Below are 14,208 nucleotides of genomic sequence, written 5' to 3'. Positions count from 1 at the left end.
CTGAAAACATAATACCTATTTCTCTGTAAAGAACACTATTTCTCTTCTATTCACTAGTTCATCTGAAGTTACAGTCTGGAAATCCACAGGGGCTATGAATTTAGGGGCTGAGCAATGACAGCATATCCAGTTTCCTTGCTTTGTAGACCAGGCTGATGAAACAGAAGTACTTTTTGCAGGAAAAAAAGCACAGTAAACATTCACCTTAACATAGCATCAACTTGTAAAATCATAACTCGAAAGAATTTAATGTCAGTTTACCTCCTCTTGAACTCCAGCTGTATTCGTCAGTTTGTTTCCATCTGTGATGGTAATCAAAATAGATGGCTCAAGAAAGAATGGATTCCTTCCCTAGAGACAAAAGCACAGGACATTCAGTTGGAGACTAATACTTTTGTCATCATGAAATAAGCAGTAGGATGAACAACTTATCAAACCAGTCCTGAAGTTCTCTTTCAGCAGGCATGGAGCCATGCAGAGCTACTTACTAAGTGCATGTGCACAGACACTCACTAAACACGTTTTTAGAATTACTTGTCTTTTTCCTCCAGTAATAACTTCAAACTTTCCTATTCCACAAAAGCATGATATAAATTTATAGCAACTCAGTGAAGTCATTATTGCACGATGACAGTGGGGCAAAAACTGAACATTTTTAACTGTATCTTCCAAATGTGAGAAAGGAGAAAGACAGAATGTTAACTACAGATAAAATCAAACTGAAAATAACATTTGCTGCCATCCAGTGTACATGCTCTAATGCAGCAACTGTCCATCTACAGATTGAGTTATTTATACTACTACTTTGAAGTTCAACAAGGAAAAAAAAATGGTATGATCATGGTATCTCATGGTATGATCAGAACACGCAATAAGAAAGAAAATCAAATCTGTCAAGTTTTAACACACAGTTATCCAATAGAACATTGAAAAATAGGGAAAAAAAACTCCAAAAGATATACTTGAACCATCAAAATCCCTCCCCTAGTATAATTTAATAACACACAGAGAAAGAGGAAGACTAGAGAGAGATCTGTTACCTGTCCATAGTTGTCTATTCCAGACACTAATCTATTGAGATTTAACAAGTCAAAAGATGATCTGAGTGCCTGACCAAGGGTTGTTAGTCCTGACGCCTGCAGATTTTTCAGTTCATTCATAAACGTTGCATGATTTTCCTTCCATCCAGCCTGTTAAATAAAACAAGAAAAGTTTTTTAAGTCTTGGTTTTGCAACAAGCTTGAATCAACTGCAAGTTGTCATTAATCCCCTTTTCTAACAAAAAAAAGACTGTATTCCTCGTTAATCAATACACCACATCACTTACATGCTACATCCACCTAATTCACAGCTGCAAAACTTGATGTAAAACACATGGGAAATACACAATGAGATACTGGCAGCTTCCTTTCATTCTTCCTCCCAAAAATCAAGAGCACAAGAAAGGACTACTACAAGGACTGCTACTGCCCCTTTGCTGCTGCTCAGACCTCTGAGGTTACCTCCTCCTGGTGCACCAGGCTCAGGAGGAACCACTGCTCTCTACTCCATGTTGTGCAAGAGCCTAAAAGGACAGGATTTTCCTGTATTTTTTAAACAGTTACATCCCACTGCTGATTTCTAGAACATGCTGTGGGTTGGGTAGATAGCAAAAAGACAACAAGCTTGGAGTCATAAACCAATTTAAGAACGGAGTAAAAAGGGAGGAGATGAGAAGATTATTGTCTCAGCTGAATTCTCAGGCCTGTGCTAGGTCTCTTCCCTTCAGAACAACGAAGTACCATAAACAAAATTAATAAATTAACAAAAATGTACAACTGATGAACCGCAGGAATTAAAGCATCAGGAAACTCCCAGAGATGCCATGGTCTGGGACTGCTCACCTGCTGCTTTCCATGTCCAAAAGCCTCTAATGGCAAAGCTCCAAACCTCCAGAGCTGTTCAGTATGAGGCATCCTCAGAGCCACCTCCTAAAAATGCTGCAGCATACCACTGCATGCTTGAGCACTGTGTCTACATGCATCACACCAGAAACGTTATGTGAGACATCAGAACATACTTAATGCCTTAACCAGCCATTCCTGTGCTTCAAATCATTTGTTTTGTTGTTCAGAATGAGATCTCTACCAACAGGGAGTGATTCCCCACCCAAAACCCAGAACTCCTGGAAGTGAGCAACTACAAAAAACTGTCAATTCAGTGAGTCCCTCAACAATCTTGTTTGGTAACAGCACCTATCCAATGAGTTGTGCCCCTTGGGAAAAGCCAGGTTCAAGGGCAGCAAATCCCAGATTCCCTAATTTCACACCTAGTTTTAAATAAAGATCACTTAACATGCTACATTCTCCAACTTAACCTCAAAATAAGGATATGCTTTGTTTTGGCTTTGTTGTGATTTTTTTCTTTGTTTTAATTAGAAAGACCAAATTTAATGACAAGAAGGTCTTCTGTTAAATGGATTTCCAAGAAACAGTCTGCTCAATGTATATAATCATTCTCATGGCAAAATAAAGAGTCAAGTATGTAACACGGAGCATATGCATTATGAGCTCAACAAAGCACTTTAAAGTGATTAAATAATAATCCTTCCTAAACTCAAAATACACCCAGTAATGAGGAGAGGAGAGGAGAGGAGAGGAGAGGAGAGGAGAGGAGAGGAGAGGAGAGGAGAGGAGAGGAGAGGAGAGGAGAGGAGAGGAGAGGAGAGGAGAGGAGAGGAGAGGAGAGGAGAGGAGAGGAGAGGAGAGGAGAGGAGAGGAGAGGAGAGGAGTTTCAATGGAGCACTACTGCAGAAATGGTAAGGAGCGATTAAAAATAAAAGGGAAAACAACCGTCATACATCCAAATGTTAAGAGGACCAAACACAAACATACCCTACAAGAACTACATATCCTCTACAGGTCACTAATCTTTAAGTCAGAACTAAACATTAGTTATTTTAGTTGTTCACAAACCAATTCTAAACAGTCGTTTCCCACTACCTTCAATATTACATCCCTACTTAATAAACATTGGGCATAAAATTAATAGCAATCTGAGCAGTCATCACCTTGGCACTACACTTCCATGCTGTCCTTTGGTGGTTTACACAAAGTAATTTTGGCCTCCCTGTGCATACCAAACTACTTTTCAAAGACAGCTGGGTAAAAAAGAAGGCAACACAGCACCAGTACTGTAAGCAAAAATCTGCTTACTTGTGCCAACAAGAGGTGTCGAGGCAGGAGACCAAATGACTGCATTCTCAAGTGCAACTTCTGGGCACCATACTATGCAGCCCTGAGGTCCAGAGTGCTGTCACTGCTAGCTGCAGTGTGCCACCCTCCAGCCCTGCCCCTGGCCTCTGTAAGCAAACCGTACTGGAAAAAAAGCAGCATACCTAACAAGTCACTGCTTTTGTGGTGGCTTAGTTTGGAGACAAATCTACGCCCTGCTCTGTTTCACCATACAGCTGAGGGAGCGTTTCAGCAGCCTCAAAAAGCAGGTGAGGTCAGAAAGCTCCTCCTGTCAGCAGGCAGCCCCACACTATCCACAATTCAGGCAAATATCAAGGCCAAAAACCTAGCGAGGATAAGCCTTCATTTACCTCAACCAAAACCAAGACGAGCTGAACATCAAAAGCAACAGAACTGAGCAGCAAAAGGAAATCTGATTCAGGATCAGTAATTTAAAGAGACCCAAGAGAAACAAGAGAAAAATATTTCAATCGCAAGAGGCTGGAAAGGACACCTTATAAATGCTTTAGCAAAAAGCAAGCAGAACAAAAAAGCCACTACCTTTATCACACAAGAAAGCAGTATCAAAACACAAGTCATACATGACGAATTCTGAACGTGCAACACGTATGTACTGCAACCCAGCTACGCTGCCTTAACCTGGTTTTAGATGCTACACCATCTTTAATGTAAGCATTTACATTTCACAGTAATTCAAGGTATTAACTGCACCCACCTTAGGGAAACAGACAACAAGCCTGTGGCACGGGGGTGGCGGTCACATCCATTTGGAACAAATAAGGTAGGAAAGAAACTAAAGCCAATTCTGTATGGGATTTCAAAGTATCATGAGAAGAAAGAGGAAAGCAGATGAATATTTTGCCTCCCAAAGCTTAAGTTCTGTTCACTGATAGCTTTACGTGTGCTCACCACTCAGATTTGTCCACATCAGCGTAAGAATCAAGTAGATATTTCTGTTCCGGGGAAAAGAACTAGCTCTTTTTGACTCCCTATGATGTCAGATTTGCTTCTCAGTTGTCACCGCTTCGTAATCTCCCCAGCACAGCCCCACGTGGCTCCATATCCTCTGCAGAAAGGAATACCCTCCCAGGTAATCTCCACTTCCCCACCCCAGTTTCAGTAACTCAGGGACAGGAATTCTAGGGAAAACAGTCTTCGTTTTCAGAGCAGTAATGCTGAGAATTGGACATCCCAGTTTCACTATGACAGATCTTGCTGACGGGGGAAGGAGGGGGAATACCATCCATCCGTCTCCTTTCTGCAGAGGTACAGAACGCCCACACTGCTCCCACTGGTTTTTATCTGACGTTCAGAGATCTACCAGCACAGCAGATGAGAGGTACTAATTATGCTATGAAACACTCTGTACCATTTTAGCATTTAAGATTTCTGAACTAAACCACCACCACACAAGGCACATCACCTACCAACTTCATTCGCACCAACATTTGTTTGCACTGTGCCAATGTGGTAGGAGAAGGACTGGCTCCAACACACCCTCACAGACATAAAACTCCTCTCCAAATACTTAGGACTTGCATTCTTGAGGCAACAGAGCTCACAGGCTCTGCCTGTTCCTTGTTTGCAGGTTAACTCTTCCCTGGTTCCCAGTATCCACATGCTTTTATGCAACACAGCATCCTGGCACTGCACAGCATCACACAGCCCTCAGTAAAGAAACCTGTAAAACCAATATCCTTTTTTGTTCTTGGCACAGAACAGCATCACAACACCCATCTCTTAGACATGAGACATCAGAATACCTCCAGTACCAAGTGATCACAGTACACAGGACTGAAACCAGCTGGGCACGGGGTGGCACTGAGCACGAGGAACCAGTATGGGTTTGAGCTGCCCTGGTCTTGCAGCACTGCTGTAGATACACCAGCAGATTGTGCTGGGCTGCTGTGGGAAGAGAACCCAGGGCTGATGGGACCAAGCCAGCTGTGTGCAACTGCTACCGCTGTGTTATGCTCTCCAGCACACAATAAATAATTTGTATTACTAATTCCATTCCCCATTCTTCCAGTTTCCACTTGCCTTAGGTAAGGGTCTGAAACACACAAGCAGCTGCTACCCAAGTCCTCTGTAGCATACTAGGACTGCAGGACAACGGATAGAAAGACAAGTACATCTTGGTTAGCAAGCCATGGGAGCTCAGCTTTAGCTTTTCATGTGAAGCAGAACATGGAACAGAGTTTCAGGGTGAGGATCAGACATGAGCCTACTGCAGACTTAAGATGCTATGCGCTGCTGTTGGACCGTTTTACAAATATCATTAGAAATAAATCTGAAAAACACTGGGAAGATTGGAACAACTGAAACATGGGTGTTCTGAACAAAACTTCACATTGACTCCCAGTGCCCAATGCTCTTCCAAACCATCAAACTTGCTTTCAGCACCAGCCACCCCCGGCTCCGTCCTCCTGGCCTCCTCCTGCTGCCAGCATAGCTGGAAGAATCACAAGGAAAAAAGACAATAGCTAAGAGGTTACAGAGCGTGTGCTATCATCACAAGGGATTCTTCATGACACACTGTTGGGACTAGAAGAATTGCTCGTGATGCTTTAGCTTCACAGCACAGAGCTGAGATGACACAGCATGATCCACATTCACGCTGAACACTCTCACATTCTTCCCCATCCTTCCAAAAACACATCGCCAAACCAATGCGGCTCACCGAAACGTTACGTTGTCTTGCAAGCTTGTTCTGAATCTCAAGAATCGAAGCAATAAATCCAGAGGTCATCCCATCAGTGCCTTCCCCCCATTCACACCAGAAATGCTGCACAGGGTGCTGCCAGCCCAGCGTGCCCACAGCCCCAGCGTACGCCGCCAGGGCGCCTGGCACGACTTAAGGAACCAAGTGTTCTGACTCAACAGATGCACATTTTCCCACTAAGCAAAGTGGGTTTTTTTTTTAGTTTGGGGTTTTTTTAAACCCTTACCAGCTCTACAGCTAACGTGCTACAAACACCAGTACTAATGCGTTACATTATAGAATCATATCATAGGATCATAGAATGGCCTGGGTTGAAAAGGACCACAATGAGCAAATAGTTTCAACCCCCTGCTATGTGCAGGGTCACCAACCATCAGACCAGGCTGCCCAGAGCCACATCCAGCCTGGCCTTGAATGCCTGCAGGGATGGGGCATCCACAGCCTCCTTGGGCAACCTGTTCAGTGCATCACCACCCTCTGGGTGAAACACTTCCTCCTAACATCCAACCTCAACTCCACTCCCCCCCTCCCCCCCCCCCCCCCCTCAGTTTAAAACCATTCCCATAATTTCCATAATAAAGAAGCTCTGTCTTCCAAATACTCTGCAGATTGAATGCACAGATACAAGTCTGTGGACAGTCAGAAATGCTGATCTGCACAATAAAGCTCCACTACAAGAATGCACGTTTTTCCTTGGCACTTTACTAAAACCTTCACCCTAGAAAAACACACTGCTTACATTTACAATGGATTTCTATACAATTGTTTTCTAAAATTACTCTTCAATCAACAAAAAAAAAAAAAAAAGCAAAGATTACTTTTAATTACTCCACGCTACATTTTGCTGTTGTTGTTGGTAAAGACACAAGAATCACATATTAAGCAGTACACTGCAAGAACGTGGTTTGTGAAGGAAGAAAAGCTTCCAAGGCTAAGCCAGGAGCAAATTTCCTAACTAACAGTCTGCATTTACAACTCACAAAAACCACGAACTCCTCCCTTGTTTGGTTGTTTTGTTTTTCCTTTGTCTTGTTTGTTTTGTAGCTTACGCCAATGAATAAAGCCAGGACTACAGGCATTCAACATACAGGAAGAGGAGAACCATGGAAGGATGGAGACATCCAGAATCTTCCCAGAGGGCCCTCAGGGCACCGCCGTCCCCTCGGAAAGCATCCATCTTCCAAAAGCCCACAAGCTGCCTTCCAACTCACACAGTACAGAAATAACTTTTTCCCCCCATTTGACTGCAACTATCTGGAGTATGCAAATGCCAGGGGAGATAGCATTAAGATCTGTCTTACCCATAATAGGCTCAGAACATCACTCCTGCACCACTGCAGCAAGTCACTGCTCCTCCTGGCAAGCCTTCCCAGAGAACCATGCAAGGACGAGCGCTGCCCCAGAGTCAGCAGCCTTAATTACCTTTTTCCATTGCTTCACTGTGTGACAATCAGCATTTAGCACTATTAGCTTTTCGTGAAGGTTAAAAATAAATACTCATTTTCGAGATATCACAGAAGTATGCTGTGCCTATTCTTAGCTCCAGCACCAAGCCAGGCTGTGAGGCCCGGACCTTCTTACAGAAGCACAACCAAACAATGAAAAGGCACACATGCAGAACCAGAAAGCAGCACCAACAGGGAGCAGGCAACCGATAAAGACTACACAGGACAGGAATCAGCACATCAGGACCTTCCTACTCGCAGAAGATCTCGCTGCAGGAACACAAGTGGGGAGATCCAATTTAACTGTTTGATTACACATTTTAAGCTTCTATTTTTAAAATAAAAGCGACCTTTGCACCGAGGATGAGTTAAGCCTCTTAGTGCAAACATATCTACTTTTGTCTAGTTTATCCTGTAGTCTTAAGGGCTTACATCTTCGAACGTGTTCAAGATCAAATAAAGAACCAAACAAAAAGATGAAAAAATAAATTACTACGCTGGCTATGAACAACAGATGTTGGGTTTCCATTCCAATCCTTTGGCATCTCACCAACAGCATGGAGCAGCATCCTGCTTCAGATGACAAGGTTTTACTTTGCAAACTCCTGGTAAAACAGAACGGCTCAAGACGTTTCCATTAAGAATGAACACAGCAACACAGATTCTCCTTTCTCATAAGGATCAGTAGCTGGTTTAAGTATGTAACTAACTTCCAAAACTTAGTGACAGCCAAGCAGAGCTTTGTCTATCACAACCATCCAGAAAAGAGTTCTTCTATTTAAACTCACTTTCTTCCAAAACACGATCACCTTACATTACCTTCATTTGTTAACAGGAGACCTTCATTTCAGTGTGCAGCAAACTATTTCTCTCTTTTAGAAGAACCACTCTGAATATTACTGCTTTTAAGAAAGGAAAAGGTACGTTGCTAGGCAGAAAATTCCTCCGTTCAGTCCTTCTCGTCATACGGGTTCCTGTATGAGCACGTTGACTGCAAGTCACAAATAGAAGGCAGATAGCAAGGAGCAGTCACTCCATATAGGGAGAAGGAAAACCAGCATGTTTATGCATGTTTAATAGCACATCTGAGCTTTACTCTACTCAATATGACGTTTCTCAAGAAAGGGAATGTGCTTTTTAAAGGTTGCTCTCTGCTGGAACCCACTCAGTACCTCTGTAAGCCAAGGGGGGCTACAACACCTCACTGCGTGAGGCCAACTTCCCAGTTGTTCTCAATAAAGTCATTTTCATTTTTGTAGGTAGACATACACAGCAGTTCTTAAAATGCAGATCTGTTGCTTTCATCACCTTCTGCTTTACTTGTTCAATTCGGTTAATTAAAAGCAAAAAGTGGGCCTCTGTGCATGCAGTGCACACTTCCTTCGCTGAAAGATTTAAGTGATAAGGCAGTTAGACAGCAAAGTGAGGTAGGAACCATTGGTGGGGGATTCTCAAACAGTATTAAGTGGATTTGGTTTTGTCCTCAAAATAACCAGACAACTGCGATTTGCCTGAGCGCTCCTTAAATAACTGACTTTTGTTTGCTCCTCTTCTTAAATTCATTGTGCTTAAAACAGAGTAAGGGTGATCGCTGGTTTGGAGCTGCCAGTCATTCATTCTGAAAGCCAGACTTGTAAGAATAGGCAAATTCCATGGCAAAAACCAAACCAAGCACAGCAGAAGCTGCATGGCAAGGCTGGCTCTGCTCAGTATGTCACAGGCAGTGGAATATGTTAGCACTGAGATATTAAATCTAGCTATGAATGACTCAAAACACACGGGGAGGAATTGCTAGTAAGTAAAATAAGAATGGTTATCTCTCTCCAGTAAATAAGCACAGAACACAGACTCCTGAAGCAGTTATCAATAGCACACCATGTAGCCTACCTGCATGTCACTCCATTCAAATCTAGATTCTGCAATGCTTTTTTCTCCTCCCAAAACTCTTGGCTGGTAGTTCACTAAGCATACAGCATACATGGAGAGAAAGATAGGCCTCTCCCACCCACCTCAGCCTTCCTTCCCTCTTGCACCTATCTGACAACCAGCTTCCCTCGTGTTCTTCCAGCTGCTAATCTGCTTTGCACCAAAGCACTCTGCCTGCTGGTAAGCCTCCAGCTGCACTCCCAGTTGTTCACATTTCCTTTTCCAGACAAGTCAGACCACTGAGTACTTGCATTTGCAAAGAGTCACACTTTTTCTATAGAAAACCAATCAGCTCTTCAAAGTCACGGGGGACCATTGATCAACAACAGCCTGACCTAAAACTATTAAGAAGAGGCATGACTCTAACAGGTTTCACAGAGCACTCATACACTCTTAGGAATTCTGAGCCAGTTCTCAGACAAGTACAGAACACAGTCCTGGGCCCAGATTCTGGGAGCCTATTTATAGCACAGTCACAACTGACTCCTGAATTCACACACAGTGCAAACACATCATTTCAGATGCAGCGGAGTAAACGCAACTTAAGTTCTCCCAGTCCCCTGACTTGTTACCCAATCACTTAGAAGGCCGTATTACAAAGTCACGCAATAATCTAACACAAAAGCTGTAATTCTATGACTCTGTCATAAATAATATTCCTCAAGCACTGAGGAAAGGCCGTATCATTACCAGCAGCCCAAGATAGCAGCCAGAAGGGAATAGGGCACTCCAGTTAAGAAGTCTGCATAAGGCCACCACTGTTTTTTTCTGGGACTGGAGCAGCACTCGCAACACAGCTCCACGAGCAGACCACAAACAGCAGGATGGGAGGTTTAACAAAATCAAGACTGGAAAAACAAAGAGCTAAATCTTGCTTTCCTTTTCAGAACTCTTTTAGGTAGAGATCTGAGTACGTGACCCATTTACAGAGAAATTTTGGGAGATCTTGCTGTAAACTCCTTCCCTCTTTTCTGCGTGGCTGGAAAACAGCAGAAGTCTGGGGGAAGGCAGGCAGGTGAGAGGACTTTTCCCATCTCTTTCCATACTCGTAGCATCACTAATTCAGGAAAAGCCAAAGAAGCGGTCCTAACATCTTGCCTGTTTCTCCTCCCCCTGCCGGTATTCCATCATCAACCAGTTTTTGCTCAAGAGGTGGGGTTGGCACATCGTGAATGTACAGCAGTGTCAGGTTAAAGCAGAGATGGGAAGGAGCAAGCTTCTACTTCCAACAAGCCATTAATACAGCCTTCAAAACAAGGATGTGCTATATTCAAAGAACCAGATAATACATTTATCCTAGTCAGAAGGCCAAGGATGTCAAACATCGTCCCAGACAGCAACACTGTTTTTAAATCCACTTTTCTCACCCAATAAAACTCGAAACATACATGTGTACGTTCCTTCAATACCTGAAATTAAGCACTAGTGCTTTAGTTGTGACGGACACCTGCCACATGCTACTGGATATACAGGAGTTATACTGTAGATACCATTTGCTCCCCAGGTGTGCTCAATACTCAACATGAGAACGGACAACCTGAGTGCAGTGCCACTAACACACCACTAGACTGAGGCAGACACACCTGACAGCATCCTATTTACAATTTCCATCTAGAGTGTCTTACCTATAGCATAAACATAAGGCTGCAGTTCTTACTTCAAGTAATATACTATCTTTCCCTTCTAGAGTGCCTCGATGATCAACAAAAGTTACAGCCAGCCATCCTCCTGCAGACTTGCATAGGATCACATCTTTGCATACACACAGGTTTATACATTGCATATGCACAGCATGCTCTTAAAATATCGAAAAATTGCCTTTAATTGCAGAGAATTTTGGAAGTGCAGTAGCACTTGTAAATGACCAGAGCACAAATCACCACCTACATGGGATCACGGAATCAACCACGGATCACAGAATGGTGGGATGGAATGGTTCAGAAAGCACCCTAAAGGTGACCCAAGCTGCAAGCCCCTGCATGGGCTGGCTGCCCCCCACCAGGTCTGGATGCCCAGGGCGCCATCCAGCCCAGCCTTGAGCACCCCAAGAGGCTACGCAACAAGCGTGAGCAAAGCGGCTCCAAAGGCATTTGCTCTGAGCGAAAGGTGCTTAAGAGATTCCTGCCCTCTCTCTCCACCTTACCGTCCGCCTTACTGCTCCTGGGACACCTGTCCCTTCAGACACGTGCCACCCCAATGCTCTGCAGGGCCACACCACACACTCTGAGCAACCTCATTTCAGAGAATTGGAGCAGAGGGCTCTGAGCAGTCCTGTGGCTCCTCTCACAACCACTCCCTTTGTCACATCTCAAAGCACTTCAGACCTTCCGTGCTGAGGATAGTTCCAAACACATCACCTCATTGCACAGATTTTAGCACACCATTTGTGCTGTAGCAGAAGCCTTCCATTCAGACAAAATGCCACCACATGTACGATGTTCTCTCGTGATGTCCCTTCCCACCACCAATGAGCCAGCACTGCTGTTTTAATATATTCGAAGGCTGCAGGTAAACAAGTTCTGAGCTACACAGCACCAGTTCGTCTCAATTAACCCTCGAGATTATTCCCCTTGGTTGTTTTACCGCTGAACTTAAGAACTATCAGTGAGATTACGATGTACACTAATCAAATTACATAAAGGAAAAAGAGGATAAAGCGGTCACTGAACAGAACCAGCCGCTACTGCACGTACTTGGAAAGCAGACCTGCAAAATACATTCACTTGCCAAGTCTGTTTTCTCTTCTTCTAAATCAGCACAGCTAATGAAACGCCAACTACAGCAGCTCTAGGAAAGAAACTACGCTTTACTTCTTTGAGAAGTGCTTTTTAGGATGTCTAAACACACACAACCTGGGCTAAAGTTTTCCTCAAATAACTCCTGTTAGAACTACAGAGGGGCACACAAATACTGGTAAAGGACTTGGGAGCAGTACGGCGGTGCTGCTGTAAAGCTCTCTCTGCTGAATGAGAGACAGGACGGCAGCCAAACCATAGCAATTTCTGGGGTGCTGTGATGGAGTCGTGTAATGAATGGAGAAAGCAACCCGTTAACTATGGTAAGCATTTATTTATTGGATTGGCAGCCTGTCTAGAGAATGATGCTTTAAGGTTGGGGTCCAATCTGAAAGTCAGCATACTAAAAGGAAACATGATCTAAAATGTGTATAAGAACTGGAAGGTGTCGTTTTTTTCCTCAGCTATTTACTGCATTTCCAATATTACCTAATTGGACAACAGGTAACACAGAGTCCTATTTGTTTCAGTCATTACTACTCGAACTGAGCACACAGACATTCATTAGTGAATTATGTTAAGAGTAAGGATTCTCTCCATCAGATCCGAGCGTAGCACGTGATAATAATGAGCTGCATTATCACACGGCTCTCCAACCAGAAGGGTCACTCGTAATAAATAACCATCCGTGGAAAGGTTTCTCCCTCAATCTTAAGGTCTTCCTGCAAAACACCTGACATAAAACTAGGAGGGAGCCCTCATCAAAGGAAATGCAGTTCCCTGGGGTCTGTCAGATGCTTGGTGTTTGTGCCCACTCGATGTTTGCATCCACTCACGAACTTGGATCAGGAAAGACGTGTGCCTTATGTCTTTAAAAGAGGTTAAAAAAAATATATAAAGCCACTTTCCAGGGCAGGCCAAGGTGTTCTGGGAAACCTGAAGTTTCTGCAGCAGAAAACGAATGGCCCCTAGGCACAGAAATATGACTGTTTCTGTTCCCTCTTCTTAAAAAAGGGCAAGAGATAAAAGCAATGTAAGTGTAAAGAGGTAAAAATAACGTACCAGTGTCACAGTAAGTGAATCACCAAAAAAGCTTTCCGTTTCCTGGTGAAGTTTAGCAGTCTAAATACACTGCTGATGAAAGGAATTGCAGTTCCTACCTCCTGAGAGTTAGGTTCCTTCATTATTAAAGGACAGGGGCACAATCGTCAGCAAACACTGCTTTTTCACAACTTTCCCTTGGGAAGTTTCAGCTGGGGAAGCAGGCAGGAGCCCGTTTCAAGTTTGCACAGGGCTTTCCTTGGCCTTTGCAGCAATTCCTGTGTGCCCGCCGCTCTGTTTGTGGTAACCATGGCCCCCAAAGGGGGCTGCGCAGGAGAATTCTAACCCTGCCATGGCAGAGGTGTTTTCTGTAGCACGCTTTGAGCGCTCGAGATGTGACTTTGATGCTTTTATCTGTGACACCGAGGCCACGCCACCGAACGGCGGCACCGCCGTTTTCCCTCCGGCCGTGACCTCGTGGCGCAGCCGACCCCGCACACAGCCCGCCGTGCAGCAGGCCGCGGCTCGCGCTGCAGGGCCGGCACGCGGCCGTTCCTGCGGGAGCGGCTGCTCCTCACGGCCGCGGCCAAGCGGGAAGAAGCGGCACCTCCGCGCGCGGCCCCGCGCTGACAGAGGCCGCTCCCGGGGCCGCCCTCAGGCCGGCGGGCCGCGACCCGCGCTCGGGGCTGCGCGGCGGCGCTGTGCGGCGCGGCCCCGCGGGAGCCACCGCCTTACGGGGGGCGGGCGGGCAACGGCCGGGGAGGCGGAGCGCGGCGGGGCGGTGAATCACGCCGGCGTACGTCTCCTCCCCCCCCCTCCTCCATCTCAGCAGCGCCCTCAGCCTCTCTCCTCCATACAAAAGCAAAATGTCCGCCATCTTCACCAGCCGCTGCCGCCGCCGCCGGGTCGGCCGGGGCCGCGCCGCACCGCCTCCACGCGGCGGGCGGCTCCGCGGCGGGGCCGGGGCGGCGGCGCGGGGCGGCGGGGAGGGGGCTCGGTTACCTTGATGCAGTAGGGCGGCTCGTCGAAGGTAACCAGCATGTACCTGTCGCCGCGGCTGGCCGGGTCCCGGGCCCGCAGCTGCGGAGAGAGCGGAGAGAAACGGC

At 45.4% G+C, this 14,208-nt stretch overlaps 1 protein-coding gene across 41 annotated transcripts in view; it reads right to left on the bottom strand.

The window, feature by feature from the left end:
- INTS6L (integrator complex subunit 6 like) overlaps window positions 1–14,208 on the bottom strand; it is a 53,636-nt gene that overhangs the window by 18,521 nt on the left and 20,907 nt on the right. For all 41 annotated transcript variants that reach the window (XR_001464171.4, XR_001464172.4, XR_006939245.1 and 38 more), the window contains 3 exons: window positions 14,105–14,182; window positions 1,041–1,190; window positions 262–351 (listed from right to left, as the gene is read on the bottom strand). Coding sequence is in view for 38 of the 41 variants with exons in the window: in XM_046940998.1 (XP_046796954.1) it covers window positions 262–351; window positions 1,041–1,190; window positions 14,105–14,182 (318 nt within the window). In the remaining 3 variants the exon portion in view is untranslated. The remainder of the gene's footprint in view (window positions 1–261; window positions 352–1,040; window positions 1,191–14,104; window positions 14,183–14,208) is intronic.

This window comes from Gallus gallus, chromosome 4 (genome assembly GCF_016699485.2).
Source record: "Gallus gallus isolate bGalGal1 chromosome 4, bGalGal1.mat.broiler.GRCg7b, whole genome shotgun sequence".
Taxonomy (NCBI): domain Eukaryota; kingdom Metazoa; phylum Chordata; class Aves; order Galliformes; family Phasianidae; genus Gallus; species Gallus gallus.
The sequence above is the reverse complement of the archived record's forward strand: the minus strand, read 5'-3'. Positions and strand labels throughout refer to the sequence as shown.